Source organism: Pseudopipra pipra, chromosome 11, assembly GCF_036250125.1.
Source record: "Pseudopipra pipra isolate bDixPip1 chromosome 11, bDixPip1.hap1, whole genome shotgun sequence".
Taxonomy (NCBI): domain Eukaryota; kingdom Metazoa; phylum Chordata; class Aves; order Passeriformes; family Pipridae; genus Pseudopipra; species Pseudopipra pipra.
Genome location: NC_087559.1, coordinates 4,817,501 through 4,834,509, shown reverse-complemented (window position 1 = coordinate 4,834,509; position 17,009 = coordinate 4,817,501). Strand labels below are relative to the sequence as shown.

General features: G+C 39.7%; 1 protein-coding gene across 1 annotated transcript in view; it reads right to left on the bottom strand.

The window, feature by feature from the left end:
* The window catches only part of MDFIC2 (MyoD family inhibitor domain containing 2), a 43,180-nt gene extending 28,372 nt beyond the window's left edge, over nt 1-14,808 (bottom strand). The window contains exons 1-2 of the mRNA XM_064667202.1: nt 14,419-14,808; nt 13,649-13,736 (exon numbers count right to left, since the gene is read on the bottom strand). Of these exons, the coding sequence (XP_064523272.1) occupies nt 13,649-13,736 (88 nt within the window). The 5' untranslated portion in view covers nt 14,419-14,808. The remainder of the gene's footprint in view (nt 1-13,648; nt 13,737-14,418) is intronic.
* Nucleotides 14,809-17,009: the final 2,201 nt, after the last annotated feature.

Here is a 17,009-nt window from a genome sequence, read left to right as displayed (position 1 = left end):
TAAGGATTATGTGATGTACAATATGGACAACGTAGATAAAGAAAACAGTTGCAAATCACTGCCTGGGTAACTTTAGGGTAACTTTACATACATTTCAAGGCATAATCCTTGTCAGCTCCAGTGTTGTACCTGGATAATGAATGACTAGTCTATCTTTCTAATTTTACCCAAAACCTACATTCCAGTGGTACAGTAATGGAAAAAGGAGGTCACAGTGACCATCCCTGGAGAGAGACCTCTTAAAACTTATGTATAAGGCTGGTAGCCTGTGCTGTCTCAAAAATGTTTATATTCTGGAGGGAAAGCTTAGTTTTAAAACCAATTCTATGGCTCCAATTCAGAGCTCATAAAATCAACTGAAAGATTTTGGACAGGCTGGTATTGCACAAATACAGGCCAGAAAAGTAGGTGTTGGCACAAATATTAGAATATGAAGCTGAGAATCAGAGAATGCCAATTCCCTGATTCTATCAATTTCTAACAATTCAGTACTGGCGTTTTTATTAAGGGCTCCTTTCTCTCAGTAAAAGCAATGTCAGTCCTTTGTGGTTTTTACATCATCTACAGCTATTAATTTTGGGTGCTAAAGTTATTTCTGTTTATTTCTTGGAAATATGCAGAGCTCATCTTTATTAAGAAGTGCTGGGCACCGGCAATTGCAGTCAAGGGTCTCAGCTACACATAAAGTCAGATATTTAGTATATCTAAGAATTACATATACCTAAAGTAATCACGCTTCTAAGTAATTGCTTCACCTCCACTCCTATTAATCATCTTCATGGAGCAAATAGTGTTAGTGCTTAATGGCTGAAAAGGATTTGAGACCTCAAAAGAAAAGTAAAAATTTGTCAGTTGTTTTTTACCAGATAAGGGAAAAGTGCCTGAGCAGAGCTGGATGTTGTGAATCATTTGACCTCACAACTGTTTTTCCTGAGTACAGTCTGGGAATGCATTCTTGGAAGAATTCAGCTTTGATCCAAGAAGAAATGTCTCTTTCCATTAGTTTTTATTTCCTCTTCTTGCTGCAGACAAACCTGAATATTACAAAGGGCAAACCCATGAAACTTTCTCCAACTTTCCCTCAGGGGGATAAAACAGGCTTTTTCATCTTCAAGTGACAGTCTTTCAGTTGTGCAAAAAATGCCTTTCATTTCAGTAAAAGCCACCACATGGGAAGCTCTAGGCTGACCTACTGTGGCAGAAGAGAAGGTGAGGATGTATTTGACTGTATCTTACTGAGGTAAACTCACATACAGATAGATTTAGACATCACTGAATATAAATACAATCTCTGTGAGCAGAAAGAGCTGTTTTTCTGTTGATAGAAGCACACTATGACTAACACTTTTTTTTTTTTTGCCGTTCTCTCTGGATCTAACGAGGTTTTCTATATTATGCAACAAACCATAATGGTCAGCTGCTCAAAGTGCATCTCCTTGGCCACCAGGTCACTGTGTTTTTGACACAGCAGAGCACTTGTGCAGTTTTTGTAGCACAGTTGACCCAAGCAGCTACAGCTCAGCATAAAGTTTTAGAGCAGAGCCAAATGCAGCCTAACAGGCAGGTTTGGAAGAGATCTCCTGCCAGAACTCAAGCCTTGTGCTGCCAGTTTGCTTGTAACTTACTGGTATGGTCCACACAGTGCTCTTGAGATTAATAAATATATAATCCCATATCCCATTACCACACAGTGTTTGAAACATTTCCCATTAACAAAATACAGAACATGCAGGTGAAAATATCAATGCATCTCATTAGAGGAGGAAAAATGGAAAATATGTATTATATTAAAGCCAAGTTTTGGGCTCTTGGGAAAAGTTTGGGGGGGAGGAATGTATTTCTCCAGGTGGTCTCAAGTGGAAGGAAGGATCCAGTTTCTTGGCTACACCAGCAATTAGAAACAGGGCAACACTATAGCCAAGATGTGGCCTCTAATTCTTCATCTTCCTATTCTGTCAGAAGCAGGTTCAGCAACAGGCCCAAGAATAAGCCTAAGAACTTCAGGCAATCCTGGTGACTTTACTCTTGAAATCCTGGTCTAAAGAATCATATCTGATGTTTGCTTTAGGCCAGCATTTGCATAAGTTGTTTCAGGTTGCACAGCAACCTGTAGAGTCCTGTGCTCTGATTTTCTTCAGCAATAAAAAACCCCCTTGAGTGTAACAGAGATGAAGGTGGAGCTAAAGTATAGGGGGATTGAACCCTTGGGGAAAAATAATACAGGAAAACTGTATGTGATGAAATCATACATTGCAGACCCATGACCTGAAAATCAAACAGACCAAACCACTCAAATCTTTGAGTGACAAAACCTTTTTCTACCACTTTATAGGAAAGCTGGGGACTGAAGTCAGCACTGCAAAATACTGTTAAAGGGAACGGAAGAGGAACATTGATATTATTAATTTCAGTGAGCAGCTTATATTCTCTAGATCTTGATGGCTGGACCAGCTGTTGAGCCAGCTATGCCTGGGCAGATGTTCAATTTGTGTCCTGGGTCTGGGAGGGACCTTTGTAGTTGCTGAACTCTGCCTGAAAGAGGAGATTCAAAGGGACCAAAGTCCTTTTATTCTTGTAAGTTGGATGGAGAAACCTGGTGTAATGAAAGGTGTCCCTGCCCATGGCAGGGAGTTGGAACAAGATGATCTTTTTAAGGTCCCTTCCATCCCAAAGTAATCTATGATTCTAAGTAGATAAACAGCTCTCACCTACTCATTCCTTCCTGAGGTTGAAATAATAAAACCCATAATTCAGTGGGAGTATTTTAAGGGAAGCAGCTCTACTTGGTGTAGGCTTAGAGAACTGACTGCCCCATTTCTTGGATAAACACAAGCACGCAGTAAATCCTAACAGGTTTCCTACCATGCTTTAGGGTACTTTAGGCAAAACCTGGTGCATCAGTTTTTACCTGGGGTCTTCCTACCTCGCTGTTAATGTAGTGTTTCTTTGGGGGGGGAAAAGCCAGCCAAAGAAATCACAAGCTTGGAGCAGGAGGTCTGTTGGTTTTCTGCTCACATAAATTGCCTGCTAAACACACGTGGCCCTTAAAGGGCTGTGTTGGGGGGGATAATTCCCCTGGCAGTGCAGACCACATGTTCCTGCTGGTCCATGCACTCCATGCAGCTGTACAACATATCACATAACGTGGTCAGCTGCAGGCACGCTGCCCTGCCATTCTGGGGGGCCCCAAAACTGTAAATAGAATGGGCAAAGAAACTCCTGGAGACATAGCACTAGCTGGGGGAGCAGGAATGCTTGAGCCAACTGCCCAAGGCTTGTAGTCAAGGTCAGTGGTCAGGGGACCAGGCCAGGCCCAGGGTGCTCAACTTGTCCCAGGCTCTTGCCATGGTTGCATGTCCTGGTCTTGCTGACATTGCACTGAAAAACCTCTTTATGGGCAGAAGGGGCAAACAGTGTTGTGCAGCTAAGATTTTGTTGTCAGTCTAGTTAATGTTTTATCAGTCTAAATTCTCTAATTGAGATAAACCTTTACTACATAGTCAAATTGTTGTACCAACCTTTTCAGTACCTGCACCTTGAAAGAGTGTTGTGCTCACCCTTTCCACGTGTGACATCCCATCCCACGTGGTGTCCAGAAGCTCCTGCTGTGTTTCCACCTTGAACATCTTCTTACCTTGTCTCCAGCTAGCCCAGGGGCTAATGCCTACCCAAGGGGCTCCAAAACAAACAAGGGCACTAAGGAGCCAGCAGGGATACCTGGCTGTGGGAGATGTGACCTTGACTAACACACCTGCAAGATTCTTCAGGCTATGGAGCAGGAGGGAAGGGAGAAGCCACGTCTGGCAGGCAGGATGGGAGCCAAGGGAAGGGTAGGTTAGATGTGGCCTGAAGGGCACTACCAGACATGTGCAGCGTATATTTTCCCAGAGCTGATGAGGATACATCGTTACAGTTCAATCATCCATTGCTCAGTTATCTGATAAGTTTTTTGTTTTTTGAAAATGTTCAGAGATTTAAAAAAAACAAAACAAAACAAAAACAAACAAAACACCAACTTGGGAAAACTATGGCATTTTACATATAAATCTGTTTTATTTTGTGTGAAATTTAACTGAAATGATCTTAATGATTTATGTAAAGTGAAATATTGGGTTTTCCTTTTTCTTTCTCTTCTAGGCCTGGTCTCACACAGGCATATTAATGATTATTTGTCAAAGTCACACTGTTTGCTTACAAGGTACGAAGGCTTTTTAGACACTATAATGACAGCTTTTGATTCACTTGATAATATTTAGAATAAGCCATAAAAGCCAATCTCTGAACGAACAGACCGCTTTTATTGGCTTTTAGTGCTATTACTGCTATCATAAGTGGTAAATTGGCCTAATGCAAGTAATACTGCTGTGTCATACTGTAAAAACCACTGCTTAGTTTTATATTTTATTTATTTTTTTATGAAAAAAATTTAAGGCAGGGGGACTCTACTATCCTTCTACAACTCTTGGTGATTCCCTCCAAATCAGAGCTGGTGAAGCTTCCACTACTGTTTGGAATTTCTTTGTTCGGTGATTACCACCTCTAATGGAACAGGACTGATCATAAAGTTAGGAACCAAGAGTGTGAGTGAAGTGATTACCTTGCTGAAGCTCGTAGGCTGTTTATTTATTTAAATCATAAATTAACTAGAAAAAAAAATCACTGCTTAACTGGAAGCTGAATTGGATATATTTCAAATCCTTTATGCTACATTTTTATATGGCTTGTTTTATAATAGCAATAGTATTTTTTTAAATAGTAAGCACTTAAAATATCTGCTGACAATAAATTTGGTCACTACGTCATCCAGCCAGAATGACTACCAGGTGCCATAATTGCTTTTTCCTATGATTCTTTTGGCTTTCTTCCCCTGCTTCTCACCATGTCTTCTATTGTTTTGCCTACTCTTGGAATAGAAGCATGGATTTCAGAGACTTAAAATTCCAATAACATACAATTTTTTTTTTAATCAGGAAAAAAGGAGTTTATAATAGAATTTTATGTTTTCCTTAGTGTTTATAAATAATAGAAATAGTTGAGAAAATGACACTGAAGATATTTGAATTGACTTTTGAGTTTCTGTTCTTTTATCTTCCTCTTTCTTTCCCTTTGCCCATGTACTATCAAAGTAGACACTTTTCAGCAGTTCTTGTTTGGAAAGGAAAAGTGTAGTGCGTTTTAAACTTAGTTAAAACTTGAATACTCTAAAGTCAAATATAACTTTATCATGATATACTCTGTGGCCATTAAAAAATTAGTCTAATGATAGAGAAAAGTCTATCCTAGTAATAATCACTAATTTAACTTGAACACATGCTTGAAATAATTATTCACATTCAATGTGCTGTTGGAACAGGAAGAATCATATTCCAACTTTAATTTTGGCATCTAAGTATTTGTGGATACATGATAGTATTTTGGCACATGTGTTAGTTGCCCTGGGTGAGTAACAAAACAACTTGATGTTAAAAGTGCTTAACTTCTTTTTAAGATAACTATCCTGACAAGGATCACACAGAAAAAAATCTTCCCCAATTCTGATATCTGAGTTTTCTTCAGTTGAAAGATACTGATTTGACCTGTATTTTACTCTGAAGAACTCAAGTGGTCTTATTGACCCAAAATCTACACTCCTTTTAAATTCCAGGTGTCACAACATAAGCCAAATAATGTTCCCATCTGCATCTCTGCTGCAGTAGCATCTTCTTTCTTTTGAAACTGTTTGTAGACATATTTCAGTAAGGAGAACATAATCTGTCAGTAATCAGTTCTTTGATGCCTCAACACTACTGTGGCAATGTTTGCTTTTCTGTAGAGCACAGCAGTGAGAGGTGCATCTATTCCTCTATCTCTGGAGTCTGCTGACGTATTCAGGCACAAGTTTTTCTTCCTGTGCATGTTTCTGTGCTGTGTATATTCATTTATGTGTGAGAGAAGAAAACATTATCATGTTTAACTGCTGCAATCATAAGCACATTAAGTAGACAGATAATAAACAATCCATCTGAATTTATGATTAAGTTAATTGTGTCTGTGTTTTTCTAACGTGTTTATTCAGATTAAAGACTGAAATTAGAATGAGACTATATAATCAAGAGACCCTAAGAGACTGTTTGACTCCTACAAAATAAAAATTAATTTAGTTTAGGGGGATAACAAAGATCACTGTAGCACTTAAATATCACTTAGGTGGTAAAGAGGCCTTGTGCAATTCTCTTTGAAGAGACGAGTCTCAGTAGTAGTAAGAGTTATTAAGGAACTCAGCTGACACTGAGGGCTTCACAACCTAATTTTTGTATATGCCCTTCTGCCCAGCAGGCACCAGACTCACAGATTCAATTTCTGTACAGCACATGCAGAGGATCAGGTAACTGGGAGCACCAAGCTGATGGGAGAGGCGAGGAAACAAGGAACGAAAGTAGGAAAAACACTGGAAGGAATGGGGAGAAGGACCAGCCAAATTTACTTAGGGCTGCTCCACCTGCATTGGGCTCCTTCATCAGTCACTGCTCCTGAGGCTGTGCAGGAGGAGATGCTCTAGTCCCTCCCCACCTACCTGAGGGTAAGATCCCTGCTGGTGGACTGGGCACGAACAAGTCTCAAATCCCTCGCTGCCTGTGCTTAGCAGTGTGTTACAATCATAGAATGCATTGGAAGGGACCTTAAAGATCACTCAGTTCATTTGTGTTACTACTCCAGATGAGAAGGAATACAAATAATAATTAATTTTTGAGCTTTCAGAAAAAATGTTGACCAAAGAAAGCAACACTGGGCTTCACTTTTACCTTGAAGAGAAACAACCCACTCTTGTGAGCATGGTACATGTATTGAATCTAAGGCCAACAACAATCCTGACAGGGAGTGGTCACACAAACAGATGCTATAAATTATGAAGCTTCTAAAATACTTAGTGCTTTTATTAGTTCTGTATTTATCAGGTTACTAAATTCTGTTTAGTGCAGGCATCTTTCTGGCTTGTAGTGCCTTAGATCTAGGAGACCATTTGACCCTTCCCTCTATGACTTGAAGTGTAAAATGAGACATGGTTTCATTCCTCTGCTGCAATGATGCTCTAAGATGATTAGAGGGATCTGTCTTAAACATACTGGGACAGATCAAATCTTTTGCAAGCCAGTGCAGCTCTGTTGCTTTACTGGAATTACTCATTGCTTTGACACTGGCCCTTAGGCTAAGATTTTCCATGCACCAATTTGCCATCTTAAATAGGAAGTGCTATTGAGGCCCTTGGATATGTGGATTCTGCTTTAACATCTATATTGCCGAGAAACTCAACAACTAGGGAGTGTCTGTATGGTTATTTTATGTTTTGCTCTACTTATACCACTGAGAGCAAAATTCTGAATATTTTGCCCAAGTACAGCAAAGAATAGAATTGGTCTGGAAAACTTCCAGGAGTGAATGAAACAATATCTTAAGGTCTTCCCCAGATTTGGCAGTTGAATGAAATAGAATTTTCCTTTGTTGAACAAATTTACTTAAGGCAATCAAACCTAAATAAACCTTCACTTATATTTTTGCGATCAATATCCAGCATAGGAGTGTGACTTTAAACTTAACCCTATGACCCAGAGAAGTATCTCTATCTTTACTGTACATCCAAAGTCTTACGTCTCCAAGGATCTGCCAACTCAAAGATCAAGGACCCCTCAGTTTATAACACTGTAATTAGAAGTGGTGATTTGGGACCATTGCGGATTTCATATACTCCCTTGCCATTGGAAGAGTCTTTAAATCTGCTGGTTTACAACTTAAAGCAAGAGTTGTCTTCATTAATTCATTTGGTCATAGTCCTGAAGCTGACAAGGCATCTTCCAGGAATTTGAGCCCCCTGGGATCCTTGTCATCAGTTTTTAAATGTGCTTTTTCTTGTGTATGTGTGTGGTGTTCTTATCTGGAAACAGTCTGCTTGGATTACAGCATTCATCTTAGAAGCATTTGGCATTTTCTGTTACATGAAACTGAGAAGTCTTTCTTTGCTATCAGTCTCCTATAAAGCTTTTCAATGCAATGACTTAATTCAGGCTGAAAGAAGAGAGTGAAAAAAGCTTCTGGACCCAAGTCAGCAAGATTCAGGAAACAAGTGTCCAAGCGTGTATGTAAAATTGCATTCACTGACTTCTGAGACTTTAAAAAGAAATTCTAAAAATGTCATTTAGCTCCCTAAACACAGGGATGAAAGTCAGATCAAAACACTCTACTGTGAATAGTCTCAGCAAAGGTACAAGCCTTGTACTTTTATTCCAGCCCCCACAAACCAGGTATAAAACTGGAAGGTGGTGAAAGAATTGGGAAAATCCCTGAGTGTCTCCAGGACAACTTTCCTTCTGCAAAATCAGTCTCATGGTGTTATGTCATCCTTCCTGCTTTATCACTGCTTGTAAAAGTCTCTCAAAGCCCCTGGGTAACAAAGAGAGGTGTGTTCCAGGGAAAAGGCATTTTTGAGTGCTGCCATGTAGAAAGCTTTTGCTCTTACCCCCAGGAATACAATCCCAGGGCCAGGCTGTGGGATGTTTAGGTATGGTACAGTCAGGAATAGTCTGCTGGGTTGTACCACTCTTAGAAATGTGGCCCAATCTCACCCAATGGGATTAATATTGGAATAAAGTGTTATTTGAATAATGTCACTACAGCCAGGACTATGATATGAGTAAATCTTCCTTTTCATATGAAATGTAGTCCTTTTAAGGGGTGAAATATAATCCTGAACAGAGACTCTATTTACCACTTAAGCCCTATTTTATGGTTTAAGTGTTGACCTTGCACTGACCCTCAGCACAGGGCTGAATTTCACCCTACAGCAAAAATCTGCTAGCTAGAGCAGTGGATTAGAGAAATTGGGGCTAGACATTTTACTATTTGCAAGACAATGAAAACAGGCTTATTTTAGACAAAAATATTTCTGATTTATGAGAATTTTAGTGCAGAAAGGGGCTATTTTGGAGAAAGTCTTGAGATTAGAATTTCAGTTATATTTTTGGCAGGAGAGCAAGGAAGCCATTTCATTAACTTTTCACTGGAAGTTATATATGGAGGGCATTTGTGTACACAGCTGGGCAGCATAAAACAGGAGGGCTTTGTGTGAAAATATCCTGAAATGAAATTTCATTTCTGTATGAGTTGGATCTGCGTTCCTGGGCTGCCGTGGCCAGTTTTGGATGAAACCATGGGAGGGCAGTGTGAGGCCCTCACACATTTTCCCTTACGTTTGCAATGGACGTAGAAATAGTGAACAGACCACTGCGGTCTCTGTGCAAAATCAGTGTCACCTTTTATAGCTTTATGTCAGTAGATAAGCTCCTGCCTGCTCCCACGTATCCATATGGCTGTAATCATCAAGTGATACCAAGAGATTTGTTTGTAAAGAACTCCAAAAGCCACATGCTGAGGCTGGTGTGAATTTAGCTCTGCTTTGACCTCCCTCCTTTTCCACCAGATGGCTGCTAATCTGGCACTAAATCACTGCCATGGTGGAAAGAGCCCCTGGTCCATGTGGAAGAGGCTGTGGCTGTGCTGGGCAAAGTGGGACCATCCCTGAGTCAGCCCTTGGGAGGGAGTATTGCTCGTTCTTGACCCCACTAAAGGGCATATCTTGTGTAGCTTCCAGATTTTACAGGGCCCTCTAGTAACTGTGCTTGATTAGGAGCCCATGCTCTTGCTTGGGGTGTGATGATCTTCCTGTTGCACATCTTATCACAGAATCAGAGTGGTTTGAGTTGAAAGGGTCCTTTAAGGTCATCTTGTTCCAACTCCCTGCCCATGGGCAGGGACACCTTCCACTATTCCAGGCTGCTCCAAGCCCTGTCCAACCTGGCCTTGGACACTCCCAGGGATGGGGCAGCCACAGCTTCTCTAGGTAACTTGTTCCAGGGCCTCACCATCCTCATAGGGAAGAATTTCTTCCTAATATCTCATCTAAATCTCTCCTCTTTAGTTTAAAACTCTTCCCACTTTTCCTGTGACCATCTGCCTGTGTAGTCTTGTAGGGATGTGAAGCATGGAAGACAGAAGCCCCTGCAGAGGACACTTCTCTAATATTATCTCCAAGTTACATTGGTCGTTCTTTTCTTATCCATGCATATTCATATTCTATACACTGTCATTTCTGTTATTTTGTGCTTTTCAGAGCAAAATGCAAATAAGTAGGAATAACACATGCACTGAGGATTCCTGCTCTAGTTTCTCGTGGCAGATAACTTTGCAACTGCTTCTTTGCAAATGAACTCACGTTCCCTTCTGCCCAGAGGTTTTACAGGTACTGGCGTGGGAAACTCTATATCTCTGTCCAAAACTGTCTCCCATCTCCAGCAATAAGCTCTCCCTCATGGGAGGAAGCAAGAAGACATAACTGCCTCCACTCCTACACAAAATAGGAATTGTCATCTGCTTTTGCTCCTGTGTCCCAGGCTTTCCTTGGGTTGGTTCTCATCTGTCAGTGCTAAGGTCAGACAAGCAGAACTGCCTTTTCTCAGTGCTCATTCATACTGATTCTGGTGGATTCGCATGTGATGGTCTGATGCATAACCTCAAAGTGCAGGGTTTCTCATCTTTAGAAATAACAGTCTGAAGAATATTCCATACTATCAGAAAACACTGCTGGTGTATATATATTTATTCTTTACCCTGAGACATCTTGGTATAGAACTGTGATCATTTCACTGTCCTTGTTCTCACTTTCAAGCCAGGGAGTCTCTCATGTTATCTACATGTAGACTTAAGTGCTAAGTGCCTCAAGAGGTACAGAGATGTTTTAGGACTTCCTTAAACTCTAAGCAAACATAGAGCATGCTTTTACCAATCTGCTCCCCCACGTACATTTTGATTGTTATTTGATTCTGTGATCTGCTAGGTCCTGTAGACTATCCTTCACCAAAAAAAAAGGCTTGTAGGACAAGCAAGAAACAACAGGAGAAGGCAAATATGACATTATCCTCTTAAAAAAATACAAACCGGGGCCATGATTATGTACATGTTTCTCTCCAAAACTGTGTAGACTTGTACAACATTATTTTTTTCCCTGTATCATCTTTAACTCTCATCCATACAATCCTATATTGCCAAACTACTGTTTTTCTGTACTTTTCACAAGACTGGTTTGGTTTCTCTTTTCCTTTGGGGAAGAACTTTTCCCTCAGAATGAGGTTTTGATTTCTGCTTTTAGATGCTTCAAGACAGAAGCGAACTATCTTCATCCAAGAAAAAGGAGATGATAAATAACTGGCAGCCAGATTAAAATCCCACCCCACCTTGATTAAGCAGTTTATGATGTTGAAAAACAACCAAAAAAAGTGATAAGTACCTTATTTTGGTGTTGACCCACTGTACTACCAGTCCATAAGCTTTTACTTTGCAAAGCATTAGGAAAAAATGAAGTCTAGGAAAGACACTAAAGCCACAGCCTAGTCTATATCTTTTTGTTTATTTCTGATACTATGTGGTTCATGATTGTTTCTTTTAGAAGGAACAAATAATCAATACAAAGCCATGAATAAAAATAACTTTTCTTTAACACTGGATGCTAAAAGAACATATAGTCTTCTTACTGTGCCTGATGGAAACAGTACAAGTCTGTTCTCCACAATTCGTTGTTTATTGGAATGCCTGAAATCTATACATGAGGTATTTTTAAAACATTTAAACATAGAAGTTAAGCTTCTGCTCCAGACAATTTGTTTCACCGTATTCTAAAAACCCGGTGCATACCACAGAAGTGCTTAAAGCAAAGAAACAACAACAAAATTTTTTAAAAGTAAACTTCAATATTAGATAAAATAATCTCTATATTCTCAAAGAAAATTTGCTTTCCTCATGAGACAAGTTCTGTTATTTACTGACTCAGCTGCTGTACAAGACCCTCCAGGCTCCAATTCTCTCTGTGGCACTATGGAAAGATGTGCCAATAGTCAACACTTGGCTCTTTCTGAAAGATTATAGCTCTTCCAAGTACAGAACAATCAAAGGTTAGTAATGATCTAGAAATTTGGATGGTGTCTCTCCTTAGGAAATGGAGAAATAAACCATTGTGAATTAGTGTCACTCAGTGAAATGAACTCAGGAATGTGCAGGGATGGCACCTGACTCCTGGAGCAGGTCTGGAGCAGAGGTTAAATAACAATATGGGACTGTGAGAGCCCCTGCTCATAGACGTGGACCAGTCACGGTCCTCTGTACCTTTTTTCCCCTTTGTAAAGCTGCAAATATCTTGTGTTCTAATCTCCTGTGATGGAATAAATACTCAATTCAGTTACATGTTTGCTGTTTGCAGGGTAAAGTCCAGTGCTATCTTGTAGGCTTAGACCCCAACCTCACTCAGCTGTCTCTCTCTCTCTGATGCTCAGACTACAAAGCTTCTGCTTGCAGAGTTTTTATTGAAGTTATCTGACCCCTTGCAAGCAGAGGATTTTGAGTGTCCAGCCAAGCAAAACTTCATCTTGGTCTATCAGGTCTGCTTCATTTCTGCAGAAACTCTGCATAAACAAGGAAAGCTGCAAGGCAGGGACATTATTTCAGGCCTACTGTATTGCAAACTCCCTTGCAGCTAAAATACCTAATGTACAATTAACTGCATGAGCTTAAAATAGTGATGCACGTTTCACAGATGACGTAACAGTGGCTAAAAATGAGCCTTTTCCCCAATATCCCCACAGTTAATGTTTCAAAATATGAGGTCACTTGTTGAGTCTTTCCAAAATACTTTTGTTAGGATTAGCATATAACTGTTCTAATTAAAAACCATAATTTGCACCACACTATGAATATTTAATTCCTATCTTGGGCATCTTGAGAGTGTCTGCTTTGAAATTCTATTTAATTAGAATGCTACTTGTCTGTATGACATACAATGAAGTGATTCTTCTATGACCAACAAACATATATAAACACATAATAAGCCATATCCTAACTTGGCAAATCTATTTTTTCAGCAAGAAAATATCCTAAGAAACTTCCCTCTTTATGTGTACAGGAATATACAATATGAAAATCTTCACAATTTCATGACTTTTCCTTCTAAAGTAGTTTAAGAAACAAAATGTAGCACTTTAAATACTGGTATTTGTTGCAAATGAGTTACTCAGCTCCTGTTGTTTTTCAACCTTTAAAACTGGAAAGGTCCCCATACTTGTCTTTCATGACTCCTCCACTTTTGAGACTCTGTATTTCTATACATACAAACCACTGACAACTGATGCTACTTTATTCTCAGATAACACACTGCCAAATCCAAAGATTCAGACTTAACCTTTACTTGTATTTGAGAAAATCAAATTAATATTAATCTAATTCAGTAACAATTTAAGTGACTGAAAACTTTTCATCAGAATTAAGATGATGATCCATACTTCTTACTGGCTTACAGTTCAGGTCAAATAAAATTTTCCCAGGAATGTGAGGATATTAGTAAAATGAGCTTTCAGGTTACTTTAAAATTTGGTAATTTAGGCCTTTCTGCAGCGTAAAAAAATTGTATGAGCACGTTGCGTAGAAGTCAAGTGATGGAATTTGTATGGTAGAAATTTCTGGTCATGTTTAAGCCTATAGGGTATTTTTTTGCATTTTTCTTTCAAAAAATAAATTAATAAATGCGAAATACCTCTGAACACAAAGCAGTAACTAATAACTCAATGAAACTTACCTTTCTTCAGCCAAGAAATATTTTGCTTCTCATGTTCAAAACTTTCTGCTGGTTTGATTTTTACCTTGTCTGTCTTGTCTTCTGACATCTGTGGGGGAGAAAAGAATTTTGGGGTGTCAAGTTCTCTTAACAAAAGTTTGACAGAGAAAGACGTTCTCTGTTTATGTTCCTGCCATAATAAATTGTGCTTGCTCACACAGACACTTTTTTTCCTGCAGATTATCAATACTTTATAATATCTGAACCATTAAATTTATGTTCTGTTCCTAAATGCTTTATCAATATTACATAGTTGCTGTTTGTAGAGTGATGCTTTTGTAATATAACTATAAATTACATTGTGAAATAAATTATAAGCTCATAGCATGGTGGTAATAGATAAACATGTAACACAGAATAGATACAGTCTGGCTAAAAAGGAGGCACCCAGGCTGCCTGTTTGTTCTGGTTCAGAGTTGCTGTAAAGCCTGCTGTCAGAGAGGTATAACTATACAAATAATAATACTAAATATTTATAAAGGCAACTTGAACAAAGTGTACCAAAAAAAAAAAAAAAACTTCCCTGCACTTGTAACAATTTATTTGCTGTAACACGAACGATCACACACAGTCACGGTACCTGAGGGCATTGTGTGCACAGGAGCTCTCAGCCCAGGCACTGTGGTTTACTTCCACTGCCCGCTAGGAATAAGATTAGGCTGCCCAGGCTTCTCCTGACTGCTTCATATTTTCACTGAATCCAGTTAGGTAAAGCATTTCTCTATTTTTACCTGTATCTTCCGAGCGGGGGGAGCAGCAGGGCTCAGTCACAGGAGCAGCGCTTGCGGCCGAATCCCTCCTTGTGTGTGGATGTCCAGCATTCCCATACACCGACAAACCGAAAGGATGAGCAGTGCAACTCCCTGCCTGCCTGCTGTGTGGTGCCAGATTTGTCTTGCTGCCAGAATCAGTCAACTTATTGCTGAGGGCTTGTTTCTGTTTGTTTGGTTTTTTTTTTTTCCCCCCCTTGCTTTTTGTTTGCATGCACTTATAGAGCTGGGTAGGGTAGGGAAGGAGGGGGCTAATCAGCACCCCAGCATTAGTGGAGTGATAATAAAATATCAAAAGCTTTTCAAAAAGGAAAAATTGGTTTGGAAATGTTATTACTGCAGTTCATAACCCAGTGGATCTGCAAGAGGAGGAAAATAGAAAGGGAACCAGGAAATTAATAGCGACAAATCAGATAAACGTGTCAGTTTTTTTGCTAAATATAAGTTAAGATACCGAAGGATGTAGAAATCAGACACTAAAAGTCTATTTACAGCTGTCACTTTGGCAAAGAAATGGTCTAAGCTGGTGGGGAGCTGGGCGCTGTGACCCTCCCCAGCTCAGGAGGGTGAAGTCCATCCTTATCCCAGTGGGAAGGTCAGCCCTCACATCCACTGCCACAGGGCTGAGTAGCCCCTCTGGGAACAGCACAAGGGCTGGGTGGCCTCGACAGCAGCACAGGGCAGGGAACAGCCTAGGCTGCCCCATACCTTGAAGGCACTACAAAGTTAAGGTTCTTAGTTGGCTTAAAAATTCTCTTGACTTAATTACCAGCAATATTGCTCCAATGTCAGTAGGAGCAGGGTGAAACCTAAAGAGAACAACAAGATTTTAGAGCGTTCAGATGTTTAATCTTTTCTATAGGACAAAAAAACCAAGCCACTCTGCTTCCCACAACTGAATTTTGAAAGTGTTGGGTTTGGAGTAGATGCAGAATTACTCAGTTATCTTACTTTTTAAGCAATATTTACAAAATTTCAAGCAGCATTTGTCACCAGATACTATAATCCAGGATCCCAGTGCTTAAGTGTGGCCAATAAATAATAACATATTCTCTTTGTTATGACAATTATCTTCCTTTACTCTCCCATCACATGTCATTCTTGCAAGAAAAAAAATGTTTTCTTTCTTTTTTTTTTTTTTAAATCTCCTGTGCCAACATGACTGAGATTCTTCTACCATCTTTAGCTAATTGTGAATTGCATGGTAAGTGCCTACTTACCTCTCCAAATTGAAATGATTAGTCTTGCATGGTTTGAAAACCTATTTTAAGCAGGGTACTTTGGAAATAATTGCAACCACAGGGGGGAAACATCTAGGGGTAATATTTTAAGATCTTTGTTCCATTCCCTTTGGAAGTAGCTTTGAGAATTATGTATTTTCAATTGCAGTTTCTCTCTCTCCCAGAAACACTTGCCTATTTTTCCATGTTGTTGCATCTGCAATGCTTTAAATTTATCAGTGGTGCTGGTTCTTCAGCTGGATTTGTCAGGGCAGTCTATGGAGCTCCTGGTGGGTCCTGATAAAATCAGCAGGGCTCCACACAGAGCAGTCTAGACCTCTCTGATTGCAACTTGGACCTGATGCTACTGTGCATTTCAGAAGCGCTGTTTAAAATGATGATATGGGTTGTTTCCAAAACAAACTAGAGAGAAAATTCCCTAGTTCATCTGGCATGCCCTCACTGCTTTTCTAGAGGTTTTGTCAAAATCCCAATGCCTCCCAAAGAAAGCAAAACAGATGAGAAAAAGCCCCTCTAAAACCACAGCACTGAAAGCTGCTGTCGCTTGATATAACAGCCCCTGAAATCTTGTCCTTAAGGGTTTTTCTCTCTTAAGCTCTCCTTGAAACTAGCAGGAGCTAGAACTGAGCCCAGGCTCAGCCTCCTGGCGTGCAAGAAGCCAGGGTGCTTCACTGCTCAAAGGCAGCCCATTGCTAAATGCACCCTCCACAGCATGACAGTACCAGTTTGACAAAACTGAGCAAACACAAACCTGACTTTAAATCAGATTTTACATCTTAATATCTGACCTTATACCTGACTTTGAGCTTCAGTAAAGATAATGCAGATTAGTGCTCTGAGATGTTCTCTTCACCTGCTGTCCTCAGCTGAGGTGCCCTATAGGACCCTTGGGTGTTGATGGCATGCAAACCTACAGAGGTTAGTGAACCCAAACCTCAGGAAATATCCCACCAGTGAGTTAAGAAAACATTAAATAACTGTCCTATTCTGAATACTGTCCCTTACTGACATTTGATTAATGGTCCTAATGTTTTCAATCCAGGAGTATTAAATGCAACCTCTCTTAATCTTGGTCAACTCCAGTTTTCTACTGAGACATGTTCCCGTGTGCTATTTTTGGCTTTATTTAATTAAGTTATTCTGGATAAATGCATCAATATTTCTGTTTCCTAATCAATCTTAAAGTAGTTAGAGGAAAGGCAAGCTTGCCATGCATCCTCAGTAATGCCAGGTTTTACAAAGGAAGAAAAAAACACTATGAGAGAAGGTTATTAAAATATTGAGTAAACTTGTTTCTGTTAAAGCTGTAAT